General features: G+C 46.6%; 1 protein-coding gene across 1 annotated transcript; it reads left to right on the forward strand.

Moving 5' to 3' along the window:
* Nucleotides 1-865: 865 nt before the first annotated feature.
* ARC (activity regulated cytoskeleton associated protein) lies at nucleotides 866-5,291 on the forward strand. Its single transcript, XM_039714559.1, has 3 exons — nucleotides 866-4,124; nucleotides 4,657-4,823; nucleotides 5,211-5,291. The coding sequence occupies exon 1, from the start codon at nucleotides 1,360-1,362 to the stop codon at nucleotides 2,572-2,574; it is 1,215 nt and encodes a 404-aa protein (XP_039570493.1). The 5' UTR covers nucleotides 866-1,359; the 3' UTR covers nucleotides 2,575-4,124; nucleotides 4,657-4,823; nucleotides 5,211-5,291.
* Nucleotides 5,292-24,451: the final 19,160 nt, after the last annotated feature.

Here is a 24,451-nt window from a genome sequence, read left to right on the forward strand (position 1 = left end):
GGAGACTCCTTTTATGGTTGGCTTTTCCTGCCTTGTCAAGAGCGAAGAACAAATGTAGCTTCATCTGCACTGGTGGGCTGGCTCACTGATTAAGCATCTGATTCAAAGCTAAGTACAGAACAGGCTTTTGATGGGCGGATTTAATTCGGTGTAAAAAACCAGGATGTTGTCCCCCTCCCTCACCCAATATTCCCAAGATAGTGGTTGGTCTGGTGCGATTAAGCCGCGGGGATGACTCCCACCTACCAAAGCCTGAGAAAGTCCAGAGCGCTCCAATTTGTGCTGAAGTGGCTCCCTTGAGTGTTCCTCCCTCTGCATCCCACCGCCCCCCCACCTTTGCTTTTCCTTTCTCTTCTCTACCCTTTTTTTTTTTTTTTTTCGCGCTGCTGATTTACCACAATTCCCAGGCATTTGCATGAGCAGTGAGCTCACCCTGTGTGTGTGTGTGAGCGCAGGGGGTGTGCGGGGGGCCCGGGGGCGTCTGACACACCGGATTCCTCCTCATCCCGCCCTCCCCGAGCCCTGCCAGGGGACGCATGTTAATGATGACCTTGCTGAGTAAAGAGTTGTGGAAGGAATAAGTGTTTTTCCTGCGCTCCGAGAGGCGGAAGGTGCGATTACTCATCCATCTCTCCAACTGTCTCCAGCACCTTTCAAGCGCTTCTCGCGTCGAGTCTGGGGGCGTGAGCGAGGGGGTGGCGAGCGAGGGGAGGCTGCCAAAATCTGGGTTGCCACAGTCACCGGCATCTCTTTTCCTCCAATGAACGCTGCGCTGAGAGTGCGAGAGGAGGCTGGGCACCACCCACATGTTGAGCTGCGTGGAGTATAAGTAGATGGAGGAGCCTGGACTAGTGGCAGTTCAGACAGGGAGGAGAAGCAGCTCTTTGCATCTCCAGTGAAAGCGGTTTTTGACTCACCTAGTTTGCCCGAGGAGAAATCACCCGGATTTTTGCTGCAGCTTCCAGCTTCTTTGTGCATCTCTGTGATTTCCTCCGGCGGGGACTTTGCGGCGTTCCAGATTCCCAGCGGGATTGGACATCCTATCCAACTCCTCTCCTTGTTCCTGGAGGATCCTGGTTCTCTCTGGGACTCCCCTGAACACGTGAGACCGGCGTTTCCAGCTTGGCACCAGGAGAAATTTGCCTACAACTCTCTCTGGGATCCACGTGGACCGACCAGCTCGCTCTGCGGTGATATCTGATTGGGTTGTGTTTGTGTCCCAAAGTCCTTGGAGGGGGGTTTAGAAGTCTCTGTGTGTCTTTCAGGAAGTGTTGTGGTGGGGTTTTTTGGGATCCAGCTTTAGTGCCAGGGGCTTATAACCCAGTTCTTCCCGCGTTTGCCACTCGCACGGTCGGAGCCATGCAGCTGGACAATGTCACCAGCGCGGGCGTCCACTCCTTCCAGGGGCACCGTGGAGTTGCCAACAAGCCCAATGTGATCCTGCAGATAGGGAAGTGCAGGGCAGAAATGCTGGAGCATGTCCGGAGGACCCACCGGCACCTCCTGACAGAGGTCTCCAAGCAGGTGGAGCGGGAGCTGAAGGGATTGCAGAAATCCGTGGGGAAGTTGGAGAACAACTTAGAGGACCACGTCCCAACTGAAAACCAGAGATGGAAGAAGTCCATCAAGGCCTGCCTGGCCAGATGCCAGGAGACCATTGCCCACCTGGAGAGGTGGGTCAAGAGGGAGATGAATGTTTGGAAGGAGGTCTTTTTCCGCCTGGAAAAGTGGGCTGACCGCCTGGAGTCCATGGGAGGCAAATACTGCCCTGGGGAGCAGGGCAAGCAGACAGTGTCCGTCGGGGTGGGAGGTCCGGAGATAAGGCCGAGTGAGGGGGAGATTTATGATTATGCCCTGGACATGAGCCAGATGTATGCCCTGACCCCTCCTCCCGGGGAGGTGCCCAGCATCCCCCAGGGCCACGATTCCTACCAGTGGGTCTCCGTGTCGGAGGACGCTCCAGCTTCCCCCGTGGAGACCCAGGTGTTTGAGGATCCCCGGGAGTTCTTGAGCCACTTGGAGGAATACTTAAAGCAGGTGGGTGGAACAGAGGAGTATTGGCTGTCTCAGATCCAAAACCACATGAACGGCCCAGCTAAAAAGTGGTGGGAGTACAAGCAGGACTCCGTCAAAAACTGGGTCGAGTTCAAGAAGGAGTTCCTGCAGTACAGCGAGGGAACTCTGACTAGGGATGCGATCAAAAGGGAGCTGGATTTGCCCCAGAAAGAGGGGGAGCCCCTGGATCAGTTCCTCTGGCGCAAGAGAGACCTGTACCAGACCCTCTATGTGGATGCAGATGAGGAGGAGATCATCCAGTACGTGGTAGGAACCCTCCAGCCCAAACTGAAGCGTTTCCTGAGCTACCCCCTGCCCAAGACCTTAGAGCAGCTGATCCAGAGGGGGAAGGAGGTCCAAGGCAACATGGAGCACTCTGAGGAGCCCAGCCCACAGAGGACCCCTGAGGTTCAGCCAGGAGACTCCGTGGAGACCGTGCCCCCCTCAACCACCGCCAGTCCCGTGCCGAGCAATGGGACTCAACCAGAGCCCCCCAGCCCCCCAGCCACTGTCATATGAGCTCCCCTGAGGGGGGTCTGGGTTCCGTGGAAGGGAGAAGGGGGCTTATTTAGGAAGCTTCTCCTTGGAGGGAAGTTCTGGCTGAGACGAGACCTGAGGAGTGCTCAGTCCAACAGCCCAGAGCAGAGGGATTGGCTTTGCTCCTGGGGGGAGGGAGGTGGTGAGGGAGAGGAACCCCAGGATGGGGCTGCCCCCCTCACCCAGGCCGTGCCATGCGGTGGTGCTGGGGACCCTGCTGGCACCACTGCGGGGAACAGCCAATTTTATGAGAATTCCCTGACAAGAAACTAGAGACAATTCCCAACTTGTGAAGCGGCCGCTCGGCACTGGCAGCTCTCAAGGACTTCATACGAGTGCAGCAGTTGGTGGAGGGTTCCTACCCATCTGGATCTCTCTTTTTCCTTCTCTCCTCCCTCCTCCGAGAGGGTGGCCCTGTCCTGAGGAGACAGCTTTCTTTTTCACCCTTGCCTGTTTTTGATTAACCTCTGGGTTTCTGTTCACTTGGCAATCTCCTGCTCTTACTTGCTCCAAAGGATTAAAGTAATTTTTTGATTATTTTTTGTTATAAGAAGAAAAAATAATCCTATTATTTCAGGAACTGAAAGCTTTAAGAATCTGGATTATTTTCTGTGGTTTTCATTTCACTGCACCTAATACCTGCTTTAATGTGTTTCCTCTCAAGAGGCTCTTACTGGTTTACTTCTTGTCTTAGTTTCTGCTCACTCTAATTCAAGGCCACTGCAGTGCAGAGGCAGATTTCATCCTTTCTCTGCACATTATCCTGTGCATTCAGCAGGAAACAGGTTTTCTAATTAAATTCTGAGCTCATTTATTGAAGGAGCAGTCTCCTTCCTTTCAGAGAAGAGAGGGTGTTCAAGGTAGAGAGAGGAGACACCAGAGCTTTTTTGAGAGAGACTGGGGGGGAGGGAAGGGAAATAAATCCTTATTCTTTGAATGAAACAAACAAACACACCCTAAATTCAGAGCAAAATATCCCCAGAGCAGCAAATCGAGTCCATGCTGATGTGTGGAGACAACAGAAGCTTTTGCCATGTAAAAGCCAAAAGAAGTGAAGAGAGGATCTGTGTGCCCCAGCAGAGTTTTAGCCTGTGCATCGCTGCAAGGAGTTTCTGCTCACACAGACAGAATCCAAATGCTCCTGGAAAGACTGGCACCCCTGTCCTGCAGCACCTGAGGACAGAGTGTTGTCTGCTCACAGAGGAATTCCTGCAACATCTCACCATAAATGGAGATGGACTTGGACTTTGTGACTTCTTCCATGTTGAGACAGGAAACGCTCAGCACTCACCTTTGGCCAGTGCTTGATGACAGGACTGAGAGAAGAAAGACATTCCTGAAGTTTGGCTCTCCAAAGCTTCCCGAGGCTGGACAGGTCTTGGGCATCACCTGCATCCACCACCAGACCAAATAAACAGCAGGGATGCAGCAGCAGGAGTGACCCTGGGATGCTCCTGGCACTGCCACAGCGGTGGCACGTGGCCCTGGTGGCTCGGAAGGCCTTTGCTGTGACTCCTTCCAAGAGGCTGAAGGTAAGGCAGCTCTCTGGCATTCTCTCCTCAGAGCTGAACTGGTCATAGAATGTCCAGTAGAAACTGGGATAAAAACTCAGCAGAAATGGGATATGGGATTGGGTTGGGAGAAAGGGGAAGGGAGACCAGCCCAAGGGAAATACACGAATGGGAAAAGTTTCCAAAGAGGGCAGTATCCTGCACTTTCTGATTAATATGGGAAAAGAATGGGGAGATTCTTAATTAGCCCAGCCCCAGAACCTGCCTTGTCCTTCATGGAAAACCTCTGGGCTTGAGTCCCCACCTGAGGCAGCACATCCCAGGCCCATGCACAGCCCAGAGGAGCTGCAGGTCTGCTCTGCATCCTTGCTGGGAGCTGGTCTCAGGAATGGTGGGAGCTCTCCTCTCACTTGTTCCCAGTTTGTCAACAGCTCTGCGTGCAGAGAAAGGAGCATTTCTCACTAATGACCCGGGCTGAGTGATGGGGGAGTGGGAGTCACTGCTGAGGATGAGCTGGCCGTGTATTACAAGCTTTGTCTCCTCTTGCTTCCAGTGACTCACTCAGATCCTCCTCTGAGAAGGAATCACTTCGCAGCATGCAGCGTTTGGGAGGAAAGCCACAGAAAAAGCTGCAAAACAAAGGCCTCAATATCAGACCTGCTCTCAGGACCCTCAGCCACCAATGGCCAGATCCACCACCTGAAGGAAAGACTGGCACAGGTAATTACATCCCATATTGCTTTGTGGGTCTACCTGAATGTCCCCAGTGCCCTGACCTGAGATATTGAACAGCCCAGGTGCAAACGCCTGTGCTGGTCTCAAAACCTCAGTCCCAGTGGCTGCAGCAGCCTGGCACCACCAGAGAGGTGGGATTTCAGCTCCTTGCTGCCAGAACCCAAGCACCAGCCCCAGTAATTGATGCCCCACGGACTGCACATTGTGGCTTTCCCTTGGCTGGACCATGGGCAAATCCTTAAACCCCAACACCTCATAGGTCCTCCAGGCTGCAGGCACAGCAAAATTTAATCCCAGCTCCTGAGAATTTCCCCTCTATCCTCACTTCAAAAATCTAATCAGAGTTGGTGCATTTTTTTTTTTCTTTTCCAGCAATCCCTGCTGCTGTTGCTGAGATTCCTTCTCTGTGTCCAAGAGCTTTCCCAGGGGAGAAGAACGTGCTGCAGGAAGACAAGAGGGCAAATCATGCACCAAAGAGCCTCCCATGCAGTGCAATGCAAACATTCAAGGTGCTGAGAGCCAGAATGAAACTGGGAAGCTGCTTCCAGCAGGACAAAGAAAAGCCTGAGCTGGTCCAGGTCCTCCAAGCACAGAAGAAAGTGCTGAGAATGGAAAGAGAGGCCAGAACAGAAGAACCAAGTCCAGGCTTTGGGGACAGCAGGGATGCTGACTGTCTGTGGAGAGGATTCTGCACCTCTGCAGTCTGGGGCTGCTGGGACTCACCTAAAGAAATCTTCACTGGAAAATGATCCTCACTGAAAAAAAACAACAAACTTTCCTGATTAACTTTGCCAAGGGGCTGATCCTGCCTTGGCTAGGAACCCTCCCCGCTGGCCATGCTGTAACTCACCTCTCCTGAGTCGTTTCATGCGGGTATCAGTTCCAAACCTCAAAGGGCTCCCGGAGTTTGGAGAAGCATCCCACGGTCCAGATGCTTGTCTGAACTGTTGGAGCCTGCACATCTGGGCCAGCTGTCTTGCCAGCAAGGAGCCTTGTGAGACAGCAGGCGCTCTCTGGGTCTGCATGGGCCAGAGTTACTGCAAGAACTGGGGTTCTTGTGCTGGCTTTGGAGTGACTGTTTCCATCCAGACCCAGGGAGCCCAAAAAAAAGAGCTCCAGTGAGCTGGACAAGACAGTTTTGGTTCATCTCTCAGCCGAAGAGGTCCAGTTGGTTCCTCTCTCTTCCAGAGCCAACTGTCCTCTGTGTGTGTGTGGGTGGGTGGGTGTGGGTGTGCGTGTTTCATTATGGGGGGGGGGGGGGGGGGTTGTTTTTGTGGGGGGGGGGGGGGTGTGTGTGTTGAGCAAAAAAAATCCACATTACTTCTGTGGTGTTTTGTTGCATTTGAATTAAGCTAGAGGGACCTAAGGCACATTCCAACAAGGCTCAGCAAAAATGTCCAGGACTGGAAAATTCCATAAAACCATGTAAAGGCAGATTCCCGGACACCATCTTAAGGTCTAAATGATATTTGATTTTGAGGTGCTTAATTTCCACAGTCTCTTCCAGGGGACTGGACTGCCTCAAAAGGCATTTTATTTCTCCTGGTTTTTTAGGGAATTAGCCTGTCTGTGCTACTTGGTCATGTGGTCCTGAGTTTTTTTACATTTTCAGCTGGCTTTTTGGAGTGTGCAGAACTGAATTTCCTGGACTGATTTGATTTCAATTGTTGCTCCCAGCAAATTGGAGCTTTACTTGTAGCACCCTGGTTTTTATTACCAGCCTCTCCAGGAAGGACTGGTAGTTTATTTTCCTGGGGCAGAGTCACGTGAATGAGAAGTGTGGATGTGCTGTACCTCTGGAACTTTAGCAGATTTCAACCACTGCATTTTTTTTCCTCCCTAGGCGATTTTGCATTTACTGATGAAACTACTTTAGAGTTTTTATTTTTACTAGAGATATTATTAATTCAAACAACCTTGTGCAAAAGGCAAACATGTCAAATCGCTGCAGGTTGTAGGGGTTGAAGCCAAAAGGTCTTTGTAAGCCGACATCACCTGCCCTGGACCTGACTGGACCAGGCAGTTTATTCCTCATGTGTCATGTTGGAGTTACAAGATCACACCAAGCCACTAGAGCCTGCCAGTAGAATAGTGCTACCCTCGATTTGCTATTGTAGCAAAGCCTTTTGTAGATTTATACAATAAAACTTTGAAATATCTGCTTCAATTGCTTCCTGCCTCATTTTCTGGTCTTTCTTCCTTGGTTTGTGGGTGACTCAAGTATCTACTGCCCTCTGAAAGTTGGGGGCTATTGGGGTTACCTGGCTTATCAAAATCTTTTTTCTCAGCAAAAGCATGTGGTTGACATAAAAAATGAAATGCACTGAGTTGTTCAGACCCTAAAACTGAGTCAGATGCAGCCCATGAATTGGGAGAACCTTTGTGGGACTCTGGATCCTGCAGGGCTCTTTTTGGGTAAATCTGGGAGAAGGACCTTTGAAATGAGGACAATCACATTCCCACCCATGTTTGAGAAATTCGCAGAAGAACTGAGGCAAGACAGGGCAAGGTAAAGAAATTAAACCTCAATCAGCTCCGTTTTTACAACCAAAGAGCCTTTGTGAGTGATAAGCATCCTCACCCAGCAGAGACCCAGGAGCTGGGGCTTTGTTATCTGATGCATTCTCAATTCCTTGGGTTCATTACCTCTAAAACATCTGGACGTTATCCAGGCTGGAGTCAGGGAACACAGCAGGGAAAGGAGCTTAAAGCGATTTAAACTGAAATGTTTATTTTTAGCAATAGATTGATTGGCCCCAAAGATGTTCAGCTGAAGGACTCTGCCTCTGCAGATCCTTTTCCAGAAAATCTTTGCTCTCAGAAGGATTTAGCCCCATTCCCTGCTCCATCCCTGGTCTTTCTCCAATGAAGGAAAACAGTCCAGGGTGGGATGCAACTGGTAACGTGCACTTGGGTGGGTCAGCTGGAGAAACAAAAGGAGTAATTCCGTTTACAACAGGGAATAAATGCCCGGTGGACCTCCCAGAGATCCCTTTTGAGCTCAGGCTGGAGAGGCAGAGATAATCTGAAGGTCAAAGATACCTCAAGGAGAGCTGCTGTGTCTCCAGCTCTTTGCAACTCTTCCACCACAAACTCTTGGCAAGACTGAGAAGGAAATTTTTGAAGGTGTGATTTGGTTCCACAACTGAATTTTTCCTTTGTTGTCAGAATCAGTAAAATATTGGGGGAAAAAAGCATTGAGGGGACAGACCAGTGACAAAAGCACTTCCAGTGCTACCCCAACCTGTGACTGTGTAGGGGAGCTACAGGTGAGCAGGTTTAGATTTTTCATGGCCTATGGACATGGCCAAAAGTGCCATGAGCAACCTGATCCTTGCAGAACAAGACAAGAGTTGCACCAGCCCTGCCAGAGTTCAAGAAGCATTTGGACAACGCTCTCAGGCACCTGATGGGATTTTTGGGGTGTTCTGTGTAGGACAGCCAGGAGCTGGATTTGCTGATCCTTGTGGGTCCATTCCAATTCAGGAAATTCCAGGGTACTGAGCTCAGCTGGAGGTGCTGAGGTCTTCCAGCAGAGGGGGCAGAACTCCACTGTATACTGTGGGAATTAAAACCAGGAAAAGCACTAAGGAGGGAAAAATCTGTCCTTGTCATCATCCATCCCCACATGGCCCATTCCCACAGGACACAAGATCAGGGGTTGCTTCAGTGAGGGAGGTCTGAGAGAATGGGAAAAGAGAGGTCATGTGGAAAGGGATGAGGATTGATGGCCAAAACTGCACTGGAGGAACACAGACAGGATGGGGATGGGAGGTGGGAAAGGAAGGTGAGGCTGGAAAATGCCTGCCTGTGCCAGGTAAACTCATAAGGTTTCCAATTTTGTCCCAGAGTCTTCCAGGTTTGACTGTAATCATTAATATTTCCTTACTTTCTGACAGTTCCAGATGAAAATCCCTAGAGAGTCATTGAACCTACAGTCATTAATTAATGGAAAAATGCCTTATTACTGCTCCTGGCTCTCAGAGTAGGGAGTCACCTGGAATAAATGCAGCCCAGTGATGGAGTAACTGCCTCAAACTACTGAAATTCCTTTCAAAATCAGAGTGGGAACCATCCCTATGTTTTCTGGGGCAAGACCCAAAATGTAGAAGTATTCACAGAGGAAACAGCCTCGGGATGCACCAGGAGTGGTTTAGATATTAGGAAAAAAATTATTCACTGGAAGGGTGGTCAGGCATTAGAACATTCTGGAATCACCATCCCTAGTAGTGCTCAAAAGCCTCGTGGATGTGGCACTTGGGGACAGGGATTGGTGGTGGATCTGGCTATGCTGATGGTGGGACTGGATGATCTTAGAGGTCTTTTCCAACTGTAATGATTCCATTATTCCATAAATGGTGGAGGAACCATGTGAGGCCAAGCACTTAGAGAACTGATAAAAGGATCATCAATTCTTGGTAATTTTTACTTGATTATTTTTTTCCTTCTTTTTTTCTTGTGACTGGACTGACGGGCTCCTTAATTTGCTTATTCAGGATAGCTTAAAGAAGGAGCCAAGACGGAACTATTGCACATACAAATTATTTTATAGAATCATAGAATGATTTAGGTTGGAAGAGATCTTAAAGATTATCCAGTTCCACCCACCCTGCAATGGGGGGTGGAACTGGATAATCTTCCACTAGACCAGGTTGCTTTGTTTCTTTATTTTCCCTTGTTTTCAGCCTCTTTTATCTCCTTTTTTTAATCAAAGCTATTGCCCTGTTCAGTGACGTAAATCATATTTATTGACTTCCCAGGCAGGCCTTGTGTGTGTGCACAGCCCAACTGCTCCCCTGGATCTCCTTTTTCCACATAATTAAGGAAAGTTGTGAAATTTCCACTGTTGACACAACGGGCTCTAATGGCTCCACTTACCACATCCAAACTGCTCTGCTGAGCGCTGGGTGCTCCCATCATGGAGCAGGAAGTTTTCCCAGATCTGTTCCTGCAACACTCATTTGTACCAAGGATGAGCTGCAGGCAGGTTTTGTGTTTTTACAGCTGATTTTTAATCATTAGGAATTGAAAGGAGGGTGGCTGTGTACATCCCACTCGATTCTTGACACAGTTGGTGGTGATTTTTATGGAGGACACGGCCATTTTCATTACTTTTTAGGAGATATTTAGGGATTTTTAGGATCCTGTTAAATTAAAGTGAGCCTACAGTGCCAGTGTGGTTTTCAGTCATTTCCGCTTGGATGTTTATCAACTTTTAGCTCATTAATTCATATGCCTGGAAGGGAGCTGGAGTGGGAATTTTACAAGGGCACGGAGTGATAGGAAAAGGGGAATGGACTTAAGATGAAGGAATTTAGATTTATATAGGGCATTGGGAAAAAATTCTTCCATTTGAGGGTGGGGAGGCTCTGGAATGGAATTCCCAGAGCAGCTGTGGCTGCCCCATCCCTGGAAGTGTCCAAGACCATTTGAACAGGGCTTGGAGCAATCTGGTCCAGTGGAAGGTGTCCCTGCCCATGGCAGAGCTGGAATGAGATGATCTTTGAGGTCACTTCCAAGCCAAACCATTTTCTGATCCTATGAAATTATATCCTGCAAAACCAGGGGTTCCCAAGCTCGTTGAAAACCTTTATGGTTCTGATACGGAGTTGATGAGTTTTTCCTTCCCTCCTACATGTGCTCAGACAATACTACATTAAAAAAATTGAAATAATGTAGAAAATCAGACCTTATGAATCTGACAGAACCACTTAGTGGCATAAAGTGTTTTGTATTTTTCTAAAGGAATCGAATCTTGACATCTTCAAAATGAGCTTTTTGACTTCTTCTTTCTGAAAAACATCACTTAAAAACTGACTTAAAAAAAAAAAACCAAAGCAAAACAAAAGAAAGGGGAAAAAAACAAGGAAAAGGTTAGAAAGCAACAAAAGAAAGGGAAAAAAACAAGGAAAAGGTTAGAAAGATGAAAAAAGAATTTGAATTTACTGTTTTGGGACCCTGAGGTTTGTGCTGAGTTGGTGCAAGAGGAAATGTCTTTTTCCAGCTTCATTTTAATCAGCTGAAATATCAGGAGAGTTTCTCATCTGACCTGACTTTGGCCTATTTTGCCCTTACCTGATTTGATTATTCAACTAAATAAACTCAGATATTTCCCTTGTTGCAGGATTTCCACTCTCTGTGCTCTTCTGCTGCAGGAATTTCAGGGGCTTAGAATATTCTGAGTGTCACTGGAATGGTGTGAAACCCTTCCTCACCCAGAACATATTTGCCCAACAGGGTGAGGGGATAATCCCTCTTTGTGACCAGGATTACAAAACCTGTGTTACACATTTGGAAAATTACAAATCCAGTGGAGGGCTAAAATTCACAGACAATTTTTACAGCAGTAAGAAAGCCAAATTTCAGGTTTTTACCTTAAATAACAGCCTTAAAATCCATGCTGGGTTTGGGCAGTGATGTCAGGGCAGTACTTCAGGAAGTCTGTGCTGATCGCAGAATCCCAGAATGGTTTGAGTTGGAAGGAACCTCCAATATCACCTCATTCCACCCCCTGCCAAGGGCAGATACTGTCCACTATCCCAGGGTGTTCCAAGACCTGTCCAACCTGACCTTAGACACTTCCAGGGATGGGACAACCACAGCTTATCTGGGAAACCTGTGCTAGGGCCTCACCCACTCCCCAGGAAACAATTCCTTTCCAATATTAGTTCTAAATTCCCTCTGGCAATTTAAAGCCATTCCCCTTTTCCTGTCCCTCCATCCCATGTCCAAATTCCCTCTCCAGCTCTCTTGGAGCCCCTTCAGGTCCTGGAAGGTCACAGTCAGGTGTCTTTGGTGGTGGCCTCAGCGGTTCTGGGTTAAAGGCTGGATTCAATCATCTTGGAGGTCTTTTCCTACCTAAACAATTCCATGATTCTCCAATCACTGAAAGACCATCAATTCTTTAGTGCAACCTGCATTCCCTGCAGTCCTAGAGTCACTGGGGACATTCCAGGTGGTGTTTCCTGGTTTTCTAGAGGAGGCAGAGGCTGGAGAGAGTGATTTACTAAATATCCAAGGGTGAAGGCAGGAAGGAAAAGTGACTGCAGACCCCTCTGTTCTGTGTAGCACCCCCACCAATGTCTTGTTTTCAGAGCTCACATCCACCTCACGCAGAGCATCCCCATTTCCTAAGGTGGAAAATGAGGGATATGGCTGAACTGCAAGGGCTGGAAGCAGAGGACAGGGAGGCCTTTCCCAGAAAGCAGTTCCATCACTGCTCTGTGCTTCCCCTACTCAGTTTCCTCAGAAATCACCTTTTTTTTCTCTTATGTTCAGTGAAGGTTCCTAATCTCCTTGCAATCAAGTAAAGGAGACTCCAATTCATTATTATATATCCAATATATATATATATATCCAATATCCAATTCACCAAAGATCTTTGTCCCTGAGGACTTCCCTACACAGAGAGTGCCAGAAAAACAAATCCAAACTGAACTGAGGCGCGGCTGTGTCAGAAATCATTTGGAAGAATTTCAGACCTGTGTCTTCAATCTATTTCAGTATTAAGGTGACCTGAATGCAGTGTGGTTCACTTCCCTTTGGCTTGATCAGAAAGGCGTGTCTGGGAATGAATTAAGCTTGGCTGAATTAATGCCACCTTTGATCCTCATTAAGTTTGGACACCCAGGCACTTAAGCCAGCCTAAGTTCCATAAAAATCAGTGCTGAGGGATGAGGAAAGGTTGGAAATCTACACAGAAACTGCTGGAAGAACATCCCGGCTGAGATAATATTTTTTGCTAAAACCTGTCACCAGCAAATTCTGCTATGTGGCACCATGGACACTTTCCTGGGAACCACAGAATGGTTGGATGGGGCTTGGAAAGATCTGGGATAGTGGAGATGTCCCTGACCATGGCAGGGTTTGGAATGGGATCATCTTGAAGGTCTCTTCCAACCCAAATTATTCCATAATTCTGTGATACTGAGAGAGCAGGCGTCTTGTCTTTCTCTTTCCCACTGATCCTTGAGTGCCTGTCCAGGACAAGACCTCTCAAATATTCCCAGATTTTGCTGAGCACCAGGATATTTCCTCCATCACGGTCATTCCAAATTAAATTCAAGTAAACCTCACTTCAGCACAGACTGATGCAGCTTTGCACAATGACTGTACAACCTCAGCAACTGTAATGGCAAAGAAATGCCATGAAAATCCAGGAAATTTTGCTTCCTCTACACCTTTCCTACATGAGTTTGGAACAGCTGCTAAATGTCTTTTTTTCTTCTTTATTTTCTTTTTTTTTTAATTTGTCACAAAGAATCAAGCAAGATCATGCAAAATCGACATTTTTCTTCACAATCTTCACTGGATTTTTTTTTTTTTTTTTACCTTAAATCAGGTTTCAAAAAGAGGCTGAGTCCTTTTAACATCCCTAATGTTGCCTTCTAGATCAAGACACCAAGAGGATGAAAAACAAGGGAATATCAGCTGATTTCTGATGGAACCACCACAGGAAATCTGGGATGTTTGTCACCTGTGTCAGCAGAAATCACTGCCAGGCATCCCCTCTAGCAAAACAGTGGAGCTGTGCTGGCTAAAATCTGCAGAGTGAAATAGAAGAGATGGGAGATAGGAAAACAAACAGGGGGAAGTCTGCCTGGTGAGGTTATTTTGGATTCCTTTGAGCCAGTGAAGTCAGGCAGAGCTGCCTCTCCAGGAACTGGACATATTTAGTGCCTTTTTTTCCAAAATCATCATCCCATGGATGTCACAGACCTGGACATCAGCTCTGTTTGCCACTCATTGGACCCAAGTCATCCCAAACTTTCCAGTGCTTTCAGGGCACAGAAGAAAAATCAAATTTTCTGCCCCTTTTGACACTGATGTGGCTTTAGGCATCCACTTTTTTCTGCTTTTATGAGAGATTCTCCTCACAGCTAATGAAGTCATTGCTTAATGTGGATTTCCTTGCAATTATGACTATCAGGAGAAATCAAGGAATTTTGTTTGCCCTCCCTGCTCATCAATTTGTCTGCAGCTTTACTTTTTGTCAATCCAGCACCTTTACCATGGCATGAGAAAAGCTTGGGGGTGAAAGAAATAAAAAGCAATAACGAATAATTTTCAAAATAAATAAAATAAGGAAGCCCTGAAATGCTCAGGCCCTGCCATGAAGGACTTTAATAAACATTCAGAGCTTGTTCCTGTGCTGCTGAGGCTTTACCTCAGAAAGTACAAGGTGTCAGTCAGGATTTTCTCTGCTGGAAGCAGGAACCCAAATCTCTATGGAAACCAGAAGGAGGTGACGGTGCCTATGGAAAGGTTTTCTGCATAGATTCCCATCCTCACAGTTTACATTTGCTGGAGATTTTATTGTCCCTGTAGTTCTGGAAAAGATAAAAAATGTTTTGTCTTCCTTGGACTGCAGATTTTGACATTGTTCCCTCTCCTTCCTTCTCCCTCTGCCAGTCTCAGTCAATGAATCCTTTGGTTTAACTTATTTAGTGCCACATTAGAAAAGATTAAATTACTGATGTAGGTGAAAAATGAATCCAATCCAATGAATCCCTTCCACAGGGAATGTCAGGATCTAATGGGGATTTGCAGCCTCACAGGATGGATTTGAACAGGGAGGTGCAAGCGGAGGGGATATTTTAGGAGTAGAGAGGGGCCCCACTGCAGCACAACTGTCTGAGGGAGAACATGAAAAAGGAGTTTTTCAATTCAAAAAGTATCGGATCCTGACTTCATTCAGCCCTGACTTCTTGGAAACACAGCCCCAAATTTTCCTGTTAGGCAGCTGATCTCAGAACCCTCCAGCATCTCATCCTGAGCATCCCAGAAGAGCATCCTGCTCACAGTTCCTTTCCTTGCCAGAAGCCAAGCCAGGAAACAAAGCCCTTGGAGCTGCTCTGTGGGTGGGTGGTTTCCCTTTCTCTTTTGTTGCTCAGTTTCCAGCTCTTGAGCGAGACAAAAACCAGAAATTGTTGAGTTATTCAACATCTGAGGAGCTGAAGGGGTGAATTCTCAGCTGGAGAAAAGTTCAGGAGTTGTTCTGTGCCTGCCATGGAGGAGCCTGGGGTTTGAAATGGAGCTTGGCTGGGCACAGGGTTGAAAGATTAGAGAGAGATCTTCAAATTAAAAAGCTCCCACGCTGTGAATATGTGGAGGGCAGAACTGGGGGGTGCCAAGAGGGGACAGAGTGAAGGGTCAAGGGACAGACTTCACAGGATAGGTGGATATAAAAAGCACCGTGACGTGGCTGTGACGACCACGCAGTGACAGTGGAGGTGACAAACCACGAGGACCTTGGCCCTGCTCCTCGCAGAGTCATTAAATCCCTGCCAAAAACCAACTGCAAACCAAGCTGGGGCAGGGGTTTAATAAATGTCCCTACAGGAGACACTGGGAATGGTGTCAGCTCTGAATCCTGCTGCTCCTTGGTCCTGAAATACCATTCACAACCTGTCCCCTGCTGTGAAGTTGTCCCTGTAGCTCATCCCACGCCTAGGAAGGGAAGGGGCCACCCACCCATTTGCTGTGGTACTGCCTGAAAGTGCCAGAGGTTTTCATGGAATCTCAGAGCTGGAAGGGGCCTTGGAGACCATCTTACTCCAACCTTTCTGCCATGGGGCATCTACCACTAGGCCAGGCTGCTCAAAACCACATCCAGCCTGGCCTTGGACACTTCCAGGGATCCAGGGGCAGCCACAGCTTCTCTGGGAAAACCTGTGCCAGGGCCTGACCACCCTCACAGGGAAGAATTCCTTCCCAATATCCCATCTATCCCTGCCCTCTGGTAGTGGGAAGCCATTCCCTGTGTCCTGTCCCTCCATCCCTTGTCTCAAATCCCTCTCCAGTTCTTCTGGGAACCCCTTCAGGCACTGGAAGGGGCTCTGAGGTCTCCCTGGATCCTTCTCTTCTCCAGGCTGGACATTCCCAGCTCTCCCAGCCTGGCTCCAGAGCAGAGGGGCTCCAGCTCTCTGAACATCTCTATGGCCTCCTCCTCCTCTGGACTTGCTCCAACAGATTTTGTTCTGGCATATTCAATGGCATTGCAGAGGGAATTCCAGGAAACTCCATTTCACTTGGGGGAATGATTTTGTCCCCCTGCTTCATAGGAACATTATTTATGGCACACTGCAACTCACAGATCATCCTAAACTAATTTTTAAAACTATTTAAATGGTGGAGACCTGACATTTTCTCTCTTTAGCTCATTTTTACCATTGGCTGGAGAAAGCATGGCAGCCCCGTCCTGCTTGCAGAAGCCTTTTCTGTGCTGGAAGTTTCAGAGTATGGAAATTGGGTGTTAAAAATTGGTGTAAAGTTTGTCCACATTCCTTTCTGTGATGGACACTCTCAGACACAGGAGATTCATTTTGGCTCCTTCCCTGTTCACTGATTAGATTGTCCATGGGACTGTGTTCTAAACATGATTCAACATGTTTTCATCATGTTGATGTTATTAATACACCAAAAATACTTTCTGCACCAGGAGTTTCTCCTTGCACACCCCTTTTTTTTTCCTAGTCTGTCCTCCTACTCGTCAGTCTTATTTCTCACCAAGTAACTCCCTGTTTTAAACTTTATAAATGTCTCAACTCCACTTGGACCTGTCCTGTGTCTCCTAAGTTGGTGCTTGCCCAGACAGAGCTGCTGCCACGTGCTCACATTTTGCTGATGGAGTATCTGACATCGCCATCCATTATTTTGGAGGGTATTTGTCTATACCCTATAGTTAAATCTCTCTGTTGTCATAACTTACACCCTTTTGGGACCTCAGAAATTGAGATTTTCCCTTTTGAAATCTGAATTTCACAGAGACAATTCCATCACTGCAAGGACCACCCCTGAAGACAATTCCCAGCCCCACCTGCATCTGTTTCCTGAGAATATTCCTCTGTCCATGCCTTTGCTGGGACTCTCCTGAGCGCCAAAGCTGAGGTTTTTTTTAAGTGATAAATTTTTTAACGGCAAAGCAGAGAGATTTCTGGTGGGGGTGAGCTCAGATCTGCGCTCAGGGAATTCTCTGCACACTGGGATGTGTGAAAAAATGCAGGAGCCAAGTTGTCCCTCAGGCAGGACACTGCTGAGAGTGCAAGGGACATGAATGGCTTGGGGAGCTAAATGAGATTCCGGCGCTTCCATGGCTGCTGTTGCTACGGAGACGCTTCCTTGGCATCTGCATAAGGAGCACTCCCCTGCCATTAACTCCGGGAGAAATGAGGCTCCCAGGTACCGAGTGATGAGGAGACAGAAAGACAGAGCCGGAATTTTAAGAGGGAAAACACCCTCGGAGGCTTCAGCAACCAAACAAATCCAGTGCTCTTCACACATGCGTGGGATTGAGGAGGGGTTTCCACACCGTTCTCTGTGATGGAGCCTCTGGGCCAAATGCAGAGTGAGGATGGTGAAGAGAGATCTGAACCACTTTTTTTTTTTTTTTTTTTTCCTCTGCATGCAGCAAATATATAGGTCAGGAGATGAGATTCTCTGCATTTGGGTGGAGTTTGGCTTTTGTGCTCTTCCCAGCAAGAATTCTCTGCTGTGAGCTACTTGTGGGGCTAAGAAAGAGGAAGCATAAAATTGTCAAAGAGTTTGGGGTGGAAGAGACCTTCCTTAAAGATAATTTACCTCATCTGAAAAGGGACATTTTCCACTAGACCAGGCTGCTCAGAGGCCCATCCAACTTGGCATTGGTAGGAAAGGTTTCCACAAATTTATCCAGAACATCACACACATCAAGAGGAAGATCCACACTGTGTGAAACGGGCTTTGAATCCAGGCCCTGTCCCTTCATCCCTCCAAAGAAGAGGGAATTCCACATGTGCCAAAGGTGTGGGACTGTCTCAGGACTTCAGGAGATGTAGGACAGGAATGGCTGGGGCAGCTGGAGGAGATGGAGCAACATGACTGCAGAGAATTTAGAAATTCAGATCTGGAATTGGCTCACAAGGGGTTTTCAGACTTTGGAGAACCCATTTCTGTCAGATGTTTCTAGGAGGGTCCCAGCCCTGGTGTCCTTTGGGTTGTCTTTTCTTGCTCTCCTGCTGTGCCTGGCCTTTGGGCCAGCTCCAGAATCTTCTAGAAAAGCAGCTATCATGGCTAATAGTCCGATCTGTAGATTTCTTCCACTTATCTGGAGTGACATGCTGAGCATTTAAAAATGCCTCTAATAAGTGAGCCCAAAGCTGCCCTTGAAAGAGAGAATTTTGAACTCCTTGATATCCGTGTTTATCTTTTCCTTGGTTTGGGATTTTTCAAGGGAAAACAAGGCATTGTTCTTCAGCTCCAGTCTGCCTTAGCTCCCAGGTTTAATCAGACATCCACTCCTTCACCTCTAATTATCTGCAATAGTGGCTTAATTTGCATTGTGCCCTTTTCCTGAATTGACACAGTAAAAGCATTTTCTCATTATTTCCCTGACTTTATTCCCTATCATTAATGCCACCAGGATGACTCAGTTCTAGACAAGGATTTTTGTCTGAGAACCTCAGGTTCCCTGTCAGTCCCTGAACCTTTCAGCTGCTTGTTTAGCATGATTAAAGATGCTGCTTTGCTGACCTGTTAATCACAGACTTTTCCCAGTGCTGGACCGCTGGAATGCTTTTCAAACTGGGAAAATAATGCTGAGAAGTCTCTGGCTGGTTATTAACTGCTCACTGTGATGCTTACAGAGCTGTTTGTGTTCCAGCCACAGGAGCCCAGGCTGGCACTGCCAAGCCTGCCACCCTCAACCTGCTCTTCTCCAGGACACAAAATCACGGAATGGTTTGGGTTGAGAGGGACCCTCAAGATCCTCTCATTCCATGCCCTGCCAAGCCTTCCACTACCCCAGGTTTCTCCAATCCCCATCCAACCTGGACTTGGACACTTCCAGGGATGGAGCAGCCACAGCTTCTCTGGGAAAACCTATGCCAGGGCCTCATCACCCTCACAGGGAAGAATTCCTTCCCAATATCCCATCTATCCTGCCCTTTGGTAGTGGGAAGCCATTCCCTGTGCCCTTTCCCACCACCCCTTGTCCAAAGTCCCTCTCCAGCTCTTCTGGAGCCACTTCAGGCACTGGAAGGAGCTCTGAGGCCTCCCTGGAGCCTTCTCTTCTCCAGGTGGACATTCCCAGATCTCCAGCTCCATAGGAGAGTGGGTGTTTTCCTTGCCACATAACCCCAGCCCAGGTGTGGCTGCAGCATAACAAACATTATTATTTCTGGCAGGGATTAAGAATTGTCTGGGATAATCTAAAGCTCTTTCCTGCATGCCTTTAAAACAAACCAGCTCAACTCTCCTGCTTGGAGTTTTACAGACGCCTAATAAAACCTTCCTGAATATCATCCCAGGCTGGAGCTTCCTGTTCTGAATCCGAGGTTTTCTTTGCTGCAGGGGCTTTTATCTTGTCTGCTCCTTTGAAACTCCCCGTCTGCTGCCTGTTCCCAGCTCACTCTCAGCCTCACATATGTGAAGCTTGAATACTTTCCCTCCTGTTTACTGCAGTATTAAAAATAAATAATTAAAAAAACAAAAAAGCCAGGCAAAAATTATCACTAATGACCTCATTCAAAGACAGATTAGCCATCCACAATCTGTATCAGCACCATGGCTGAGCAAGTCCCGTTTTCTTTTTTCTTTTTTTTTTTTTTTTGTGTTTGTGTTGCCTTTTTCTGCCTTTCTTTCTGAGATGGCTCCAGAGGTTCATCTTTATTTTCTGAAACTCTCCCTTCTCCTGGGACAGATGGAGCTTATCAAAATGATAAAGAGGAAAAGAGGCAGCATTAGTTTAGCTCTGCTAATGGAAAAGCATCTCTGGATGTAATTGGGAATGGTAACGTGGAACAGGGGCAGCAGGAGAGGGAAGGGGTAAAGATACCAGAATTCTCCTTCAGGAGGAAAAAGAGGCCTTGCCATAGTCATAAAAATGCTACATATTTGTCACCATGATATTTTATGAAAAATCCTTTGCTAGGATTTTTTTTCCTATTCTATCTGAGAAGCCTCAGAAAAGAAATGTAAACAATAACTATCTGATGGCTGTGGAATGTGGACTGGACATTGTTTACTAACAGATGCATCTTTGATTGGTTTATGTGAGTTGTTTCTACTCAATTACCAATCAAAGATGCAGCTGCATCGGACTCTGAGAGTCACGAGCTTTTGTTATCATTCCATTCCTGTCCTTTCCAGCTTTCTGATGGATCCTTTTCTCTCTATTCTTTTTAGTATAGTTTTAGTACATCATTTTAATATAATATCATATCATAATATAATAAAACAGCCTTCTGAAACATGGAGTCAAGATTTTCATCGCTTCACTTGTCCTGGGACCCCCGAACTCAACTCTAAATATGGTCTTTGTCCCCTCAGAGCCGCTCACTGGAAAGGACAAAGCCAAAACCAGGCAGGGAGAGCCCCGTGGACGGCGTCAAGTTGAACATTCCCCACAAAAAGCCTCAGAGCAGCAACAACAGCTGATAATTGATGTCATCTGACAGCCTTGGCCACCACCAGGCCGAGATCCAGACCCAGCATCTCTGTTTTGTCTCCCAGCTCTGCCTTTTCCTCGGGTGGGCAGGAGAAAGAGCAGCGTGGGAGCAGATGGAGCTCCAGAGGGAACAGGGACAAGGACACATATGGGCCACTGCAGCAGGAGCTGAGGGAACAGCCTGAAGGGCTTCCCTCAGGAATCCCTTTGTTCCCTGGGTCTCCAATTCCTCCCCCGACCTGGTCTGCATGGATTTTGTAGGGTGAAGAGGCTCCTTTCATTGCTCAACCCCTGATCCTACATTGCCTTGATTCTGTTCTGGAGCATGGGATGGTCCTGGAACATCAGGAGCAGCTGATCCTGTCCAGAAGTGGCAGGAACTTTCCAATATCCCATCCTGCTCTCTGACACTTTAAAGGCATTTCCCATGGTCCTGTCCCTCCATCCCTTGTCTAAAGTCCTTCTCCAGCTCTCTTGGAGCCCCTTTAGGCACTGGAAGGGTCTCCAAGTTCTCCCTGGAGCTTTCTCTTCTCCAGGCTGAACATCCCCAACTTTCTCAAGCTTTTCTCACAGGAGAGAGGCTCCAGGCCTCAAATAATAGTCATGGTCCTCCTCTGGGACTGCTCCAGTGTTGGCAGCCCATGAGCCCAAAAACCAGAGCTCAGTCTGCAACAGAGAACAGGTTTAGATGGGAAACTGGGAAGAATTCTTCCCTGTGAGGGAGAGCCTGGAATGAAATTCCCGGCTTTGGCTACCCCATCCCTGGAAGTGTCCAAGGCCAGGTTGGATGGCGCTTGGAGCAACCTGGGATAGTGGAAGGTGTCCCTGCCCATGGCAGGAGTGGGACTGGTTGATCTTTAAGGTCCCTTCAACCCAAACAACTCCATGTTTCTATTGGTTTTAAGGTGATTTTAATGGAGAAGACAAGAAAGTTAGGAAGAATCTCCTGTATTGTCTCCTTTTCTTATTCATCCCCTCTGGATAAAAATAAAAATTGCAGCACAAATGTACCTGGCTCTGCCTGCAGATCTGGATTAAATCAGGATGCAGTTTATAGACAATAAAGCCTTGCTCAGCAGCCAGGTCCAGCATGGTTAAAACGACATCAAAGGGATCCTGTTTTGCAAATGGAATTTCAATCTCAAGCTGGAAAAAGGAAGGCCATGGGAGCTCTGAAATCAAGCAGCAACCAGAAGGCACAAATTCATCTGTTATAATCCAGAATATTATTTTTGGCTAAATCTAAATTAAAATTGAGTATTGCTGTTGCTTTCTGAGTGTTAATCTGAGTATTATGCATTTTTTTTAATATTTCCTCTCTGCCTCCTCCTTTCAGGAAAGTCATCCACAGAGCAGAATGAAAAGGCACTTAACCCTTAATCCAAATGTTTTGGAGACAGTTGATATCCCCACTTATTTTGATTTTTGCAAATTGCAAATTGCAAAAAAAAAAAAAAAATCTGCTTAAAGATAAGGTTTGTATTCAAAGAGAAAAAAGAATGGGAATCTGGCCCTGGAGTTTTCCACTGCATGTTTTTTCTTGAGAAGGAAGAACAGTCAACATGTAAATGCATTAATGAGATAAATAAGGACAGGAATTGTACAGGCTGTTCCAGGCAGGAGAGAGACATTCTCGAGGAGACAAAAATACATTTTGTGCTAATAATTTGTGTGTCAGTATCCAGCACAGAATTCCAGCTGGGATCTTGTACATAGGGAGGGATAGGGATTACTTGGAGAAGGAAAGTTAGGGAAAAAAATCATTAAAGAAAAAATAATAGTGACAATAACAATAATTTATTATAGCCACCTTAAATTTGTCATATGTCAGAAGAAAAAAAATAATTAAACAATATTCATTCTGTTTCCAACCTGAATTTTAGATTTTTCCTGCCTAAAAATGGTTTGATTGTTTTTCTCTGCCATGTCAACTCCATCATTTTTGGCCATTTTAAAACACTGAATTTTTCAGAAATCCAGCTATAAAACTGGATTTTATTTTAGATTTGGTGATTTGGTCATTGTCACTAGCACTTCACATATTTTTCACTCCAAAGTGAAGAATGAGCATGAGCTCAGCTGGCAGTTACACAAAAGAGCTCCTGAACTCTGGTTTTCCCAGAAAAATGTTCTGTGCTGATTCCAGAGAATCAGTTGTTACCACCTTCCTGACTGGTAAACCCAGGACAACCCAATTTCCTGAGTATTTTAAATGGCATTTGACACCTGAATCAGCTGCTGTTCTCCACTGACTTTAAAAGAATATTTATGAAAATAAACAGCCAAAGCTCACCTGAACCCTGTAATTCAATAAAGGTAAATTCCTACCCTGTAGGGCTGAATCAGGTTGTTAGCATAACATGAAAAATTCCACACAAAAAACCAACACCAAAAAAAAAACCAACAACCCAAAGCACAGAAAAACAGAAGGAAAGTGGTTTTGACTTTCATTTTAGAAACAAAGAGTGGATTTGTTTCATCTGCTCTAACAGGGGTCTTGCTGAAGTGCAGGGTCAGTTTGAAGAGATTCATCCAAAAGACTTTTACAGATCACGGGCTCCCTATATGAACTGGTTTTATCCAGCTCCAGGACAGTGAAAAGCTGGAAAAGACTTCCCAACTTCATAACAGCCTCTCCTGACTTCTGCAAATTGTGGCCTGACCTACTTCACAGGACAGCTTATTAAATTCTCCCAGCAGTTCCTGTATTTGCCCAACAGCCAGAGCTTCTGCAATAATTCTCTTTTGAAATACTCCCAGCCTTTTCAGAAAGATCCAGCTGATAGAAAAGGGAATCTATTCCCATGGTTATTTATCCTAATAACCTGTGTTTGTACTGTATTTTTAGTTTGATAATATTTATGCTTGGCTTCCAGGCCCTGGATTTGGATCTAAATTCATGCAACAAATCAAAAATCACCCAAACTATTGAGCTGTTCTAGAGCCCTTTGTTTCTTGTGTGTTTTATTCAATTTATAGGTTCACAGAATCACTTAGGCCGGAAAAGACCTCTAAGATCATTGAGTCCATCCACTAACCCATGCGCCCATGTGCCACATCTCGCAGTCTTCTAAATCCCTCTGGGGGTGGTGACTCCGCACTTCCCTGGGCAATGTCTTGGTTTGAAAAGGCAGGTGTTTGCTAAGGAAGGCAGGAGCCTCCCTTGAAATGAAAATGTAAACCCCCTCCCTCTAAATTATTATTATTTTGAAATTAAAAGGCTCTCAGGCAAAGATATAGGACTAGGAATAACAGGTTTTTACTAGGAAAATTAAAAATACAAATGCAATAATACAAACAAAACAACACAGACAGAGTCAGAACAGGACCTGACACCCTGTGGGTCAGGGTGGTGGCACAGTCCCATTCCATGGTGGCTCAGCCCTCCTGCAGTGCCAGCTGTGGTTCTGCTGGAGCAGGGATCCTGGATCCTGGACGAGGGTGGAGTTTTCCTCTGAAGGTCCAGGGATGCTGGAGATGGGCCTGGTCTTCCTCTGGGAATCCAGTGGAGAAGAAAGCTGCTCCTCTGGGAATGCAGCGGGAAAAGGCTGCTGTGGTCTTCCAAGTGACAGATTATATCCAGGTAGGAATGTTTGTCTCCTCCTCCTGGGCGGAGCTTCTCCCAAAGGGATGATGTAATTTTATCAGCCATGCAGGGACACTCAGTGGCCATGAACAGCAGAGATCTCCTGGAGGGAGGATTGGTTGTGGAAGAGATAAAGAAAACTGCCCAATGAACAGAAGACAACTGCCCCACCTCTAACAAATGGGAAATAGAATACCCCCAAACCATATCTTACAACAGGCAGCCTGTTCCAGTGTTTGACAAACCTCTTGATGAAGAAATTTTTCCTAACATCCAACCTAAATCACACTGGCATAACTTGAGGCCATTTCCTCCTATTCAGTCTAGCATTAAATGATAGATAATTGTCCCATGTCCCAGCACCACCTTGAAGTGGAAAGGGACCTTCCTTACATCCAGCCTAAAATTATTCCCTGTCAATTTGAAGCTATTCCTCCTTGTCACTCCAGGTTCCTGTAAGTAAATCTCTCCAACTTCCTTGTAGGCTCTGCTCATGTACTGGAAGGCCACAATTAGGTCGTCCTCCTTGTCACTCCAGGTTCCTGTATGTAAATCTCTCCAACTTCCTTGTAGGCTCTGTTCATTACTGGAAGGCCACAATTA

Source organism: Passer montanus, unplaced genomic scaffold (genome assembly GCF_014805655.1).
Source record: "Passer montanus isolate IOZ18808 unplaced genomic scaffold, ASM1480565v1 scaffold100, whole genome shotgun sequence".
Taxonomy (NCBI): Eukaryota; Metazoa; Chordata; class Aves; order Passeriformes; family Passeridae; genus Passer; species Passer montanus.

What these genes read in the sequence shown, in the direction of transcription:
- ARC (XM_039714559.1), top strand. Translation starts at nt 1,360, where the DNA reads ATGCAGCTGGACAATGTCACCAGCGCGGGCGTCCACTCCTTCCAGGGG.